Source organism: Eptatretus burgeri, chromosome 4 (assembly GCF_056783735.1).
Source record: "Eptatretus burgeri isolate ZD-2024b chromosome 4, Ebu_testis_v1, whole genome shotgun sequence".
NCBI lineage: Eukaryota > Metazoa > Chordata > Myxini > Myxiniformes > Myxinidae > Eptatretus > Eptatretus burgeri.
In genome coordinates this window covers 87,934,747-87,949,764 of record NC_140964.1, presented here as the reverse complement: position 1 = coordinate 87,949,764, position 15,018 = coordinate 87,934,747, and the positions used below count along the sequence as shown (strand labels likewise).

Sequence of the window (15,018 nt, the reverse complement as noted above, 5' to 3'; positions counted from 1 at the left end):
CAATCAGCCCCCGCGTGGGATAGGGTTGCTCGCCAAATTCGACCTACCTAAGTACCCACACGGAGGGTATACCGGGCGATCGCACCTCGCCGCAGGTCGACTTCGGACACGGGCCACTTAAGCGACCCGTTCCGTACTATCGGGATAACCGAGCGGTGTTATCGTCGGCCTCGACGGTTCGATTAATTATCGGGCGTATTCAGCCCACTACCAACCCTTTACGTGAAGCAAGATGAGGATTCAATGAAAGAAATGACGAAGCGAAGCGGGAAACAGTTCAACACAAAGCACATTTATTCGCGGCACACGGGAAGCACACATATTCAATTCCACCAAAAGCACACAGAAGAGAAAAACACAATTCAATTTACACAAAAAGCAAATGCGACAATGCAGATCTAATACCGATTACACGAGCACACGGCAACACTTATACAATTTTACTTCACAGACGGCGCCGACAAATACCCAAAACCAAGAAAAAGAATATCCTCAAGGATGAGGCGGGCCTGAGGCCGAGACCGGGTCGGCCTACCCGTCTGGTGATGAGACGCGGAGCGGCGATGGCGCCTCAACTCCGCGGGCCTCGCGGACAGTGTCTGGTAGGGGGTGGGAAAGGGGCCCCCTTGGTCGCACTATCTCAGCGCGGGGGGAAACAGGAGGGGGTTGCTGATGCTCGGGGTATAGAGGATTTTTATTGTCCCGCGACGAGCGTCTCCACCTCGGCCAGGTCGCGCTGTTGGCCTCCCTGGGGTGCAGCTCCCTGCACGACGCGAGCACCCCCTCGTCTGCCCTCGCCGCCTCTCCACAGCTCCGTCCCCTCCGTTCCGACTCCAACGCACACGACGACCAGCTCCTTCTTGCCAACTCCACCGCCCGCGAAGTCTTGACTCTCTGTTCCCTCTTGACTCTCCTACTCACTACTCTCTGGACTGACGAACACGGTCGCTTTTTATCAGCCCCGTAGCTTCGCCCTCTCATCTTTGACCCCCTCCCTTCGACCTTTCACCTCGCTCCCCATTGGCCCGAGAAAAAGTGGGCGTGTGTCGTTTTTGATCCGTTTTTGAAGCACAAAATCCGTGATTTTGTACACGCTGTTCGGCGCGCGCCCTGCACGAGTCCAACACCGGTACCCACAGGCGGCGCAAGAACGGTGGCGATGCGACGGTTGCGAGGTGTGACGTGAAGGTCGTGGCGGTTGTGGTGAAGCGGCGTTGTGGTTGGTGGTTGATGTTGTGGTTGTGGTGGTAATCATGGCGGTTGGTCCAAAATAAAGATAGAGAAAGAAAAACGGCTATCCTGAAGAGTCGCAGCACGCATAAATGACATGTATTCCCACGAGACAACGGGTTTGGGCCTAACTACACATGTACTTACCGAGATACCTCACCTAAGGGACCTGAATGGTGGTTTGCGAATTTGGTAACCACAACAATATCGTACAATTCCTAAAAATCTCAGACAGCACTTGCCGTAGGAGGGAGGGCTATACAATTGTACTCTTATACAACCATCCATATGTTGCATTCAAATCTACATGATATGTACACATCACAAGTCCACACTCGCTCGTGGGAGCCTCGAGGGGTATTGAACCGTACTCATGTGAAAAAAAATCTACAAATAGCATATGCATCTAGACAAAAGAAGTGGAATTAATCCATCCATAAGGACAGGTTCTTTACTAGTTATAATATTATTACTAATCCGGGGTTCGAGTTTCGCTATGAGGGGAAGCGCTCGAGTTACTTCCGAACACCCGGTCCTGAGGGCACCGAGCATGGATAAATCCGTGCTCCGGCGCGTTGTAAAGTTACCACAAACGCCGATTGAACTGCCAGTCCTGGCAAGGCATCACTACTTCGCGTATTACTGTTTCCGGTGGATTGACCGCACCAAACGAGTTTCGTATCCTCGATGCGTACTTGCGTTAACATAACTGATAATGTGCAGCCGAGCAGAGCTGCCAAGTATGCACTGCCTTAAAAGAGCCAATCGGTGGGGTAAAACTTCCTGGCTGCACTACATGCGGACTATGCTGGACCAATGCAGGAAAAGACATGATGGACTGAGGACATTCACAATAATAGCAATTTATTACAAGTGAGGGTGAGGAAAAGGATGTGGCACAATAATCAATGGTTTTAAAACAAAAGCAATATGGACAGCAGGGGAAAGCAAGGATTGGTGAGGTGCAGCAAAAGAAAATACATGTGTGTACTAAAGAGGACACAGTGCAGAGCTAACCCGTCTAATAATTCTACAATGTTTACTTATATTAATATGACAGGCGCCATCAGAATCATTCCCAAGAAAGTTTGGAGAGCAAAGAAAGATGAGAAAAGAACAAGGTTTTTGCAACCTCTTTGATACCTGGCATGGCCGATGGGCCCACATTTCCCAGTCGCTTAGAAGAGGGAGGAGGGGAGGAAAGCTGAGGGTGTCGAAGGTGCGTGGTCGGAGGAGGTGTGATGAGGTGTGTGGTGACTGGCCGATGAGGTGCGAAGAGGAGGGTGTAAAGTTGTGGATCAAAGGGGTTGAAAATAAAGCAAATAACATGTGATAGGATAGTACTAACGTGGTGTAAAGAGGTCTGTAAGTGTAATGTCTATCCTGTCTAATGGCGCTCCGTCTGGCATATGGCTCTTCCGCTCGGCCATGGACTCAGTTCCGCTTGCTCGCCAGGCTTCGTTGTACTCCATGACCCCAAGAATAAGAGAGCGAACCAGAGAACAGAGCTCTCTTTTATAAACCCCCGGCCCTTGAGAGTGGAACAGGCAGAACGTTTGGTGTTCTTCAGTGCCCTTATTTGTGTACGGACCATTACATCAGCGTTAGCTCAGCCCATGCGAGGCTTTGTTCGTGGAAATGCCCTCACTCACCCCGAACTCTGCCATGCGATGGAGCTCCGAGGTTAACATGGCGCCGGGGTATTTGGTTGCTCTCTCTCCGGCCACAAACACACAGCCGACACCCAATATCCAATAAGGGCCATAATTGAGCAGAACGCGAGGGCAATCCACATGACATCGAATGGAATTTTGTGCACTCTTCCACTCCAAGCTAGACGCTAGAACATCCAGACCTGAGTCTCCATAATATGGTCTGCTCCCTTGTTCCTTTGGTCCCAAAAGGGAGGTGGTAAATGTTAGTTGTGTCAGTGGTTGAGCGATGGCAGTGGTAGTGTAGCAGTGAGTGTAGTGGTGAGCTTTAGGCGTGGTGATTAGTGGTGGTCGTTCATTGTGGCGTCAATAGGGAGTGTAGGCGAGCTTGAGTTGGGGTTCGATGGTGTGATGATTTTTATAAATGCGTTGTGGTGGTTGTATGAAGGTTGTAGCATTGTGGTTCGAGTCTGGAGAAGGTTGAAATGAAGTGTTCATTGGGTAATGGCACGCAATTTGAATGTGAAAGGGCGCACGTATGCGAATGAGCTGCCTGGTGCTGTGGTCTGCATGCTTACGTGATGAAAGGAGAGATTCGTGTGTGAAGTAAAATAGATAAAGAATGGGAATGAAGACCTGCATAAAAGCCCACGCAACGCATTGGACTCATAAACCCACTACACAACATGGAAGGGCTATCTTAAAGGAATACGAATGAAATAACTGTCTCGGGAGCGTGACATGTTGTGTGCCATTGCCACGGGGGAGCTCCGGTTTTGCAGAACCACAACAATATAATCCACATGGTTTGCAAACTTGATTTACCTCAAAAGCATAGTCTGTTTTCCTTTGCACTGCATTTCCTAAAGCTGTAACAAAGAGCAGATTCATTCGAAAATACAGCACAGTAATCGAGAGATTAGAAATCATAGCAGGAGTTGAAACAACAAATGAAATGTTAAAATTTGCAACCAGAAAGTTATATTCTAATACTTCAATTCAAAAGCAACGTTTAGCATACATTTTGGAGCAAAGCGTTCACCACATTAAGAATTCATACAGAAGAGTTAAATGTGAGAGAGGTGGGGTATCACTGGGGAAGGTCATTCAGATAACATGGCAGCAAAAAAATAGAACTTACAACCCCTGACACCCTGTGCATGCAATCCCTTCCACACCAACTCCCTCATTTTTTCCCTCAATTGTAAAGAACTGTATCCTTACTATAATTCAAAGACCAGTGTGTGTGTGTGTGTGTGTGTGTGTGTGTGTGTGTGTGTGTGTGTGTGTGTGTGTGTGTGTGTGTGTGTGTGTGTGTGTGTGTGTGTGTGTGTGTGTGTGTCCTGGCACCTATCTCTGTGAGTAAGCCTGCAGAAGATTGTTATTATTTTCAGGTTAGGTCTGCTCTGTGTCCGCTTTTATAAGTTGCTTGATTGTTGGTGCACCACAACTCTCTTCCCTATCTCTGCACAACACACCCCAATAAATCTCTTGATCGTACCACGTACCTTTCCTTGACCCATTGCAAATAAATCATTATTAGAAATGTTCCCTGCTCGTTTTGGTCTTTTCCTTCATCGGTCCAGCATGGTCCAAATCCTAGCTTAGCTGGGACTTTATTCCTAACAATCCATTCCTTTTCGCCAGTACGTCATTGGCAGTGTCGCTCGGCTGCATCCGATCCGATAAAGTGATCCGGTCCGGTAGAGTGATCTGGTTCGGACAAGGCGTACTGAGGGTGTGTTCCCTGGTAATTACATCACGTGGTTATTTTAGGTAACCAGATTAACTAGACGGAGGACCCTAAGTTACATGGTTGAGTTATTGGCATCCACGGTCAGTTAAGCGACCCACAGAGTCATGGAATTATCCATATGTGACGGCCTACAATTCCGGGAAGTCTGGTGGGAGCCGAGATAGCTTCTCCCCACCACCTAGTGGTCTTCTCACCCGACCCCCGGCCCGCAACAATATGTTTGTTTGCCTGTTCGTTTGTAATTGTATTTTTCCATTCGAGATTTATTTTATAAATACCTAACCTGACCTCATGGAGTTCATGGACACTTGTGTATCCTGTCATGGCCAAAAATATTGGCACCCTTGCACGTTTTTCAAATAATGCACCATTTCTTCCAGAAAATTGTTGAAATGAAAAAATCTTTTGCTATCCACAGATGTATTTCTTTGGTTTGTAGTGGAGCAAAACAAAAAAAAGCTGAAAAAAATGAGTAAAGCTTAGCTTGTTCCACACAGAAATCCTAAAATGTCTGGGACAATATTATTGGCACCTGTTCGAAGTTGTTGGAAATAATTAGATTTCAAGCAGGCGATTCCCCTTTACTTTGGAATTGAACTCACCTGTGGTGAGTTGCAGGTGCCTGCTGCATAAAATCACTCATTCAACCAGTTTGAATGGAGAAAAGGAGTCGTTCTGTTGTTTTGTGTCACTGTGTGTTCCGTAATGAGCATGTAGAAAAGAAAGAAAACCAGAGAATTGTCTGAGGAGGTTAGACACAAGATTGAAGCCAAGCATGGACAATCTTAAGGCTACAAGTCCATCTCCAGAGACCTTGATGTTCCTGTGTCCACCATACGCAATGATATCAGGAAGTTAAAAGCCCATGGCACTGTAGCTAACCTCCCTGGACGTGGCCGCAAGAGAAAACTTGATCGAAAATTGCAGCGAAGGATTGTTCGAATGGTGGAGAAAGCACCTCGATCAACTGTCACAGATTCAAGCTGACCTTCAGACACAAGGTATGACAGGTTCAACTCGCACCATCCATCGCCAACTCAATGAAAGGGGGTTCTATGGTGGGAGGCCCAGGAGGAGAGAGATAGTGAGATAGTGAGATAGTGAGAGAGAGATAGTGAGATAGTGAGAGAGAGATAGTGAGATAGTGAGAGAGAGAGAGAGAGAGAGAGAGAGAGAGAGAGAGAGAGAGAGAGAGAGAGAGAGAGAGAGACAGAGAGAGAGAGAGAGAGAGAGAGAGAGAGAGAGAGAGAGAGAGAGAGAGAGAGAGAGAGAGAGAGAGAGAGAGACAGACATAAAGCCTGTCGATGAAATTGCAGCTTTTTAGTAAAGCACATCATTTCTATGTTTACAGAAAACAAAATGAAGCTTTCAAAGAAAAGAACACCTTCCCTGCAGTCAATCATGGAGGAGGTTCAGTGATGTTTTGGGGTTGCTGTGCTGCCTCTGGCACTGGGTGGCTTAAATGTGTGCATGGCATCATGAAATTAGGAGATTACCCAGGCATTTTGGAGCACAATGTTCAACCCAGTGTCAGAAAGCTGGATATCCGTTGAAGGTCATGGGTCTTGCAGTTGGACAATGACCCCCAACACACTTCAAAAAACACCCAGGAATGGTTCAAGACAAAATGCTGGACTGTTCTGAAGTGGCCAGCAATGAGTCCAGATCTAAATCCCATTGAACACCTGTGGGGAGATCTGAAAACAGCAGTTGGGAGAAGGCACCCTTCAAATCTGGGAGGACTGGAGCAGTTTGCACAAGAAGAGTGGACCAAACTGTCAGTGGAAAGGAATTGGAAGCTCATTCATGGCTGGCTGTATGAAGTGCTTGATTGCAGCTATTTTGTCCAAAGGCTGTGCTACCAAATAATAAATCTAGGGTGTGAATAATTTTATCAATGCCATTTCTTTTTATTTTCTGATTTAATAGGAGATATTAAGTCCTGAATAAAAAACAAAGGTTCTGTAATATTAACAGTGATGAAATAAAGAATGGTGGAGACCAAATACTTTTGTCAATTTCAACTAATTTTTCGAGAAAATTGTGAGTAATTTGAAAAAAAGTGCAAGGGTGCCAATATTTTTGGCCATGACAGTTTGTCCTTCTGCACTTCAGCCACCATTGCTGGTATCCCAGTGGCAGCCACCTCCATCTGTGACTTCAACTTGGGAATATTAGAAGTAAAACCTATGCAGGTATGGGTTGTATTCAAGAAAACCTCTGCGTCAACCTCCTTTTACAATGGTTCCCCAAAATTGTTTTGGCCCATAAAAGGTGAGTCCAGCACGGAGTTGTATTGATAGAAGTGGTAGTAGTAGTAGTAGTAGTAGTAGTAGTAGTAGTAGTAGTAGTAGTAGTAGTAGTAGTAGTAGTAGTCGTTAGATGAACACTTTACTTTCCTCAAAATAGGAACATGGTCAAAACAAAAACAAAATTTTCCAATCACCTGAACCTGAATATGCCTGTGAGTGAGCAGGACAGCGGCATCTGCAAAACAAGAACACACCCAAACCGAGGAGGATGAGGTGGAAGAGGTAGAAGAGGAGGAAGAAGTTAGGTCAACATGACACTTTGACGTTTTGCGTTTTCACTATTTGTCACAGTTTGGCCTGAGTTATTTTATAACTTGGTTTACAGATCTGCCGATGGTATATTTGCTGAAAATGAAATATAAATGTAAAACACATTTTTAGCCATTTATATTTATAAATTTTCTGCCGAAGGTGCAAAAGTTTCAAAACCCGAAATGTAAACGTCGGCATTTATTTTCAAAATATTATTTCACGCGCGTTCACCAAAATGCCGAGTCCCCTTTAACCAAACTGTGCAGTAGTCTTCGGTCATGGCGACTGAGCAGTGCCCAGCGTGGTTCAGATTGACTGTGGTTTCTGGGGCGAAAGTGATTGTTAAGAAGTATGTCAGCGGTATAAATTTGAGTGACTGTATTGGTGATTTAATCACGCAACATCTTGATGACAAATATTCTGGCTGAATGATTGCATAAATTCAGTGCAGCAGCAGGGATGATTTGCAGGCTCCTCTCGATCGTGCCGATTTTGCTTCCGTCGAAAGTTGTACACCGCCGTTCGTATTGAAAGATTTTGGTGCCAAGTACGTCAAAGTTTCCCTGAGAGATGCTGATATTCAGCCTTCAACGGACCAGAAATCAGCCCTTGATGTGCTCATGGGGATAGGGAGACGGTATGATCAGATGCCCGCTGAAAAGTAAGAGCTGGTTATGGCTCTGATTGACTGTTTTGAGCGTGTTTACTCCGAGAAGACACCTTTTTAAAATCATATCCAGCACTATGCACTGTTGCACACGTGCACCCATGCACGTTTCAGGTTGATTAAAGTCGTCTTTAGCTGCAATCTTGATTAATTATATTTATATTCCATATTGTAAAAAGGCTTATATTTGTTTTAAAAGAAAGATTCAATACTGGATGATGAATGAATCTTTGTATGATGATGGATTTTTAAACAATATCGTTTCGGGTTTCTGCCATGGTTGTGCCGATTCGAGGGTCATGTGAGCAGCGTCTGATTTTTGATTGACTGCATACGTTTGTTTATGATTTATGATTGGCAGAAAAACATGCCAGACTATATTGTAAAAACAAGTTTTAATCCTTCTTTATTGTTTTTCACATCAGATGATAGTGTGAACATGGGCATCCTGCATTTGAATGGTCTTCCATCTTCAATGTTTTCTTAGATCCTCCTGGTCCGGGATTTATATTCCCCTCCCCCCTCCCCTACCCAGCCTTGTCTTTTCCATGGAACATCCGAAAAAAAAATTAAATAAAAATATATAATTTCTAAAAATTGAAATTATATTTATATTTCGACCTACCGACCCTACATTTTAGCTGAAGAACTGCGTAAACCAAGTTATAAAATAACTAAGGCCTCACTCGAGTTATTAACACGAATTCCCTCACAAGGAACATCAACGTGGGAGGTCATCAGGCCCTTCAAAACCGGCGTGTTCAGTCACCAAGCAGCGAGCTGCAGCGCTTGCCAAGCCAGCCGTTCCTTATCAACGGTTTCGAATGGAGTGCTTGCTCGAGTGCTTAAGCCACTTGGCGAGCGCTCGACAAGAAACTTGCTGACTGAACACACCCCTGCACTCTGAAATCTACACACTCTTACAGCATTGCCAATTTATTGCTGTTTGTCCGTTGTCGACCTTTTTAAATGATGAGCGATAGACAAGGAGGCAGCACCGTGCACGTGCACACACATCCCCCCCCCCTCAAAGTGTTCAGTCCAAGGTTCGGTTTTCGAATTTCATGACCTCCCAGACTCAGAGCGGACGCTCGAACCGTGACACCGCCGAGCCTGACAATGGCATGAATAAAATGGTATTTAAAAGGAAGTATTCTCGCGACTCACGTCACACTATGAAGATACCGGAGAAGCTGAACAACATTCTCCACACGAGAGCCAGCCATGATTCTTCTTCTTCTCCTCTTCCTTCTTCTTCTTCTTCTTCTTCTTCCATTCTTCTTCTTCTTCTTCTTCTTCTCCCGTGAGGCCGCGCTCCAGCCACAGGTTGCCAGGACCGACGAAGCCAACAGGCCTCCAGAACGTGACACTTTCGGTTATTTCACAAATGTCATCACGACTTTGGCTTTGCAGAATCGAGGGAACCCGTGATCCACTCAGCATATTATAAATCCGGCAGATGTTTGATAAAAACAAACACTCGATGACGAATGGTTCGGAATGAGTGTTCAGTCCGAGTCTGGGACGTCGGAGGTTCAAACCCCGGCCGAGACGTTCCAATGATATAAAAGACTTTAAGGATCGAACGTGCTGGTACTTCGTTGCTCGACGCTCAGCACGTAAAAAAAAGGAATAGAGAACGGATAAAGAACCGTAAGTTGGCAATTATTATAACTGTCATCATCAACATTATCATCACGATCATCATGATCATCTGATGTCTCTCTCTGTGGAATACTGTTTGAACATCGGTTTCACCGTGATACGTCTACTAGTTACGTACTGTTGGAATTGCAGTGGACTTTTCCATCGTGAACTTTGTTCCATTGACTTGTCCAATCAAAATAAACAGCAGTAACTGCACCTTCGCCCCAAGAACAAAGCCAGACATGACAAGACACACGCACACACACACATTATATATATATATATATATATATATATATATATATATATATATATATATATATATATATATATATATATGTATATATATATATATATATATGTATATATGTATATATATATATATATATATATATATATATATATATATATATATATATATATATATATATATATATATATATATATATATATATATATATATATATATATATATATATATATATATATATATATATATATATATATATATATATATATATATATATATATATATATGTATATATATATATATATGTATATATATGTATATATATATATATATATATGTATATATATATATATATATGTATATATATATATATATATATATATATATATATATATATATATATATATATATATATATATATATATATATATATATATATATATATATATATATATATATATATATATATATGTATATATATATATATATATATATATATATATATATATATATATATATATATATATATATATATATATATATATATATATATATATATATATATATATATATATATATATATATATATATATATATGTATATATATATATATATATATATATATATATATATATATATATATATATATATATATATATATATATATATGAACACCCCACCCCCACCCCCCCCCCAAGGTGGTGCTGATGAGGTGTTGTCCACCAGACGGCGGTCTCCTTGGGTTAACCTGAGGCGGTCCCTTCGGGTGGGTGCCTGGAATGTCCTATGCTCCTATCCCGAAGAGAGGATGATCACCTGTCTCTATTATCTGAGCTCAAGCGTTTGGACATCGGGATTGCAGCTCTCTCTGAGGTTCGGAGACCGGATTGCGGCGAGATAATGGAGGGTGGTTACACCTACTATTGGTCTGGTCGCTCTGATGTTTACCATACTCAAGGAGTTGCTGTAGCTGTGTCCAATAAGCTGACCCCAATGATAATTGAGGTAACACCGGTCAACGAGCGTATTATGAGATTAAGGATTCGTCACTCCTTAGGTGTCATTTCCCTGGTCTCTGTTTATGCTCCGACTGAGGCGAGTGATCTCACTGTGATGGATGCATTCTCCACCACGTTCGAGTCTGTGGTTGATCAGTGCCCCAGGCGAGATACTCTTCTAGTCTTGGGGGATTTCAATGCATCGACTGGAACTGATAAGGATGGTTATGAGACGTGTGTTGGTCCCTATGGGTCTGCAACTGTGAACCAGAATAGAACTAAGTTCCTTGACTTTGAAATGAGTCATGGACTTAGGGTAGCTGGTTCATGGTTTCAGCGCCCACAAGCTCATCGCTTGACTTTCGATTCCAACGCTGGTGGTGTGGTAAAAGAGATTGACCATGTGCTCGTTGATGGTCGCTGGAGGATGATCCAGAACTGCAGGGTCTACCGGAGTGCTTAGTTCTTCATTACTGACCACAGGCTTGTTGTAGCAACTCTGAAGTTGTAGCTTAAATACAGGAGAATGGTACCATCCCAGCATAGGCTGGATGTTGGCAAGCTCAACGATGACTGGGTAGCTGAGGAGTTTGCAAACAGGCTGAGTGGAAATTTTGGGGGGTCCTGAAGAGTGGTGGAGTGCCTTCGAAACCGCCGTCCTTGATGTTGCCAGTCGATGTCTTGGAACTCACCGTCGGGCGAAGAAGAATTTTGTCTCTCAAGGGACACTAAACACCATTGACCAGAGTTGCAGGGTCAGGCTGAATGACAGAACTGAGCTGTTCAGGGAGCTGATGCGTAAAACTGTATGTGCACTAATGGTGGACAAGGAGGCCTATGTGCAAGGAATCTGTGAGGGAGAAGAGCATCACCTGTGGACAGGTGATTCTTGTCCTGCTTATAGGGGAATTCGCGCATTGTGTTCCTCCAAGCCCATCCCTCGGAGCACTGCAGTTAGAGCAGAGGGTGGTGGGTTCTTGACAGAGGAGTCCGAAGTGAAGGCTCACTGGGTCGGTTACATTGAGCAGCTGTACCAGGCTTATCCACCACCTGAAGAGTTGGATGTCAGTGGTGTTACAATCCCTATTGCTGACCCTCCAATCAACTGTGGTCCACTTTCGTTTGTGGAAACACGGGCTGCGGTGAACAGGTTGAAATGGGGTAAAGCTCCTGGGATCTGTGGCATCCATGCCGAACTTCTCAAGGCTGGTGGAAATGCTGCACTCGTGCCGTTGCATGCAGTTCTATGCTCTGCCTGGAACACAGGCATCATCCCAACTGATTGGAAGAGGGGCCTTGTTGTCCCTCTCTGGAAAGGGAAGAGTGATCGCCAAGACTGCAACAACTACCGAGGGGTGACGCTGCTCTCAGTGCCGGGCAAGGTCTTTGCTCGGATAATTCTTGAAAGGGTTCGCCACCATCTGCTTGAGCACCAGTGCCCAGAGCAGTCAGGCTTTACACGAAAAAGGTCAACGATTGACCGTATCCTTGCCCTTCGGGTCCCCACCGAACGCAGACGAGAGTTTCAGTAGGGGCTGCTTGCAGCCTTGGTTGACCTCTGCAAAGTGTTTTAATTCAGTGAATCGTGATGCCCTCTGGAGCATTCTTGGTCTTCGTGGGGTGCCACTAAAACTGATCAATCTGATGTCTGAGCTATACTCTGGTACTGAGAGTACTGTGAGATGTGGTGGTACCATCTCTGACTTATTTCCAATTATTACTGGAGTTTCTTGGGGGTGTGTACTGGCCCCCAGACTTTTCAGCACTTGTCTGGACTGGATTCTGGGGAGGATGTTGGAGAGATCAAGCTGCAGTGCATCCTTTGGCAATGTCAAGATCTCTGATATTGATTTTGCAGATGATGCAGTCATTTTTGCGGAGACTCCCGATATCCTTTTGGGGGGCCCCGAGGTGCTGAATAAGGAGTCGGAGCCACTGGGATTATGGGTTTCCTGGGTCAAAACTAAGATCCAGGCTTTCAATGACATCTTGGATGCTGCTATCCTGTCTGTACCTGTTTGTGGCGAGGATGTTGAGGTCACGGAGAGATTCACTTCCCTTGACAGTGGTATTCATGTCTCTGCTGGCTGAGCCAGATGTCAGCAGTCGTCTGCGTCCTGCCTGGGGAGTCATGAATTCACTGGATCATGGGGTGTGGCGCTGCCGGTTCCTGTGCGGGAGGACGAAAGTCCGAGTCTTCAGGTCCTTGGTGCTTCCAGTCTTGCTCTATGGATGTGAAACTTGGACTCTGACCAGGAATCTGAGACGGAGACTTAATTCCTTTGGTACTGTAGAAGTAAAAATAATTAGTTCCATCTTGTGAAACATAAGCACGGACATTTTGGTAAGAGAAAGCTCTCTGGATCACATCACTGTTACAAAGCACTGGTGTTTCTCTCGTAATCACACTGAAACAAATATTTTTCATGTTGAGATGTATTCTTTGTCCACAAATTATGTTCTCATTTCTTTTTATTTATGCTTTTAAACAATATTGAAGAATAAAATCTGTTGTAAAGTAGAGGTCACTTTATCACCATCTAAGGAATAGTTCGCCAAGAAACATCGTCAGTGAAGGCACTGATATAGATTTCATTTGTCTGCAATATAATTATGCTTGTAGGTCTCTCACAATGACAGTTACAACTCATTACATTTGTAGAAATGGACTGCTCATGTGGTGAGTTTCTTTCTTTGCTCATCTCATCAGAACTCATTTCGTTTGCAGATTGCACTGCCTGTTCGTTTCTTTGTTACAATGTCTGCCTGACAGGCCACGGATGAGTGGAATAGAATCTCAGATCAAATATCCTGTGATCTTGTTAATTACCTTCTAACTGTAACATATCTTTTAAAACTTTGGATCATTGATTCATATATTGTTTGCCTTTCTCTTTGCTGAGAAAGTGCTCTCCTGAATCCACGAGTAAATGCTCAACACCATCACTGTACCACTCAAAGCGAACATTTCAAACCAGATGACTTTCAAACCAATACAATAATAACGAACATATAATCCCCATGCTGGCCCAAGTGCATCTAGGCCTGGTAAGAGATCTCGTTAGTCCATGTTTAGTTAAAGGAAATATGTATCCATCTTTATATTTGTTACTCCAAAATATATTCTTGATAAATCATTACATAATGAAGATTGTTTTAAAAATAAATAGATATAGTATGTTAGTTAACTATGTTACAATATAATCTTATATTTTCCACTTGGTTGGCAAATTGGGGGGAATTAGTTTGGTGACACCAGAGAGTCTGGTCCCCAGAGGCAAGAGTCTCATTAACAGCCTGGTGTTGGCTTGGTGGTTAGGGTGGCGGCTTGGGATCCTCGGGTCCTGAGTTCAAGCCCCGTTGGCCGCTGAATTAATACACCAGGGGGTTGACTCAGCCTGTCATTCTTCTGAGGTCAGCGAAATGAGTACTAGTGTGTACTGGTAGAAGGGCACTGTATCAGCGACACAGTCACATTTCCAAGAAATGATGGTGACCCCGGCAGCTAAGCTGCCATCCGCAAGAAGAATAAGCAGTCTCATTAACTCTGGTTTCCCATTCAATTGCAAAGTTATACAAACACGAACTCTGTTTTCCCATTGTCCTATTATCAACAGGAGTCTCATCGAATTGTAGAGGTCATTGACCTCTAATTGTTCTGCAAAAGCTGTGCAAACCAGATGCTCCATTTGCATGTTGAGATAAATGCTTATCATTGTCGAAAGTAAATGAAGGTTTTCTGTGTAAACACACCCTGGAGGAACATATGCATTCTTTCACAATACAATCTGCTTAATTATACTCAAGATTGTTTTCTCTTTGCTTAAAGGACCTCATGTGCAAACAAAGCTTTCTTGTATTTTGATTGGCCAAGTGCCCTGTGATGTTCTGACCCCCTCCCAATTTCCAATTTATAAAAGGAAATATATTCTGGCTCAGAGGCAGAGATCTGCTTGGACTCTTCAGACAAGCTTTTCTTTCCACATATATGTGTTTTTGTAGAATAAACGATCTATTAAATTATAAAGGGTTTTCTCTTTTGGTTGGAAATCTCCACCACAGTACCAGGTCTCTTCGGAGAATCCTTGGCTATCACTGGTCGGACTTTGTGTCCAATGATCGGTTGTTGAGATAGACTCAAATGAGATTTGTTACCTGCATAGTCTGTGAGCATCAGCTGCGGCTGTATGGACATGTGGCTCATTTTCCTGATGCTGATCCTGCTCACCAGATTCTCTCAGCGAGGGAGCCTCA

The 15,018-nt window shown here is 43.7% G+C and overlaps 1 protein-coding gene across 2 annotated transcripts in view; it reads right to left on the bottom strand.

Moving 5' to 3' along the window:
* ADHFE1 (alcohol dehydrogenase iron containing 1) overlaps positions 1 to 9,265 on the bottom strand; it is a 65,910-nt gene extending 56,645 nt beyond the window's left edge. Inside the window, exons 1-3 of one of the 2 annotated variants that reach the window (XM_085879246.1) lie at positions 9,037 to 9,265; positions 7,085 to 7,125; positions 3,708 to 3,751 (exon numbers count right to left, since the gene is read on the bottom strand). In XM_085879246.1, coding sequence (XP_085735372.1) covers positions 3,708 to 3,751; positions 7,085 to 7,125; positions 9,037 to 9,095 — 144 coding nt within the window. In that variant the 5' untranslated portion in view covers positions 9,096 to 9,265. The remainder of the gene's footprint in view (positions 1 to 3,707; positions 3,752 to 7,084; positions 7,126 to 9,036) is intronic. The other variant, XM_085879247.1, reaches the window with a different exon arrangement.
* Between the last annotated feature and the right edge of the window lie 5,753 nt (positions 9,266 to 15,018).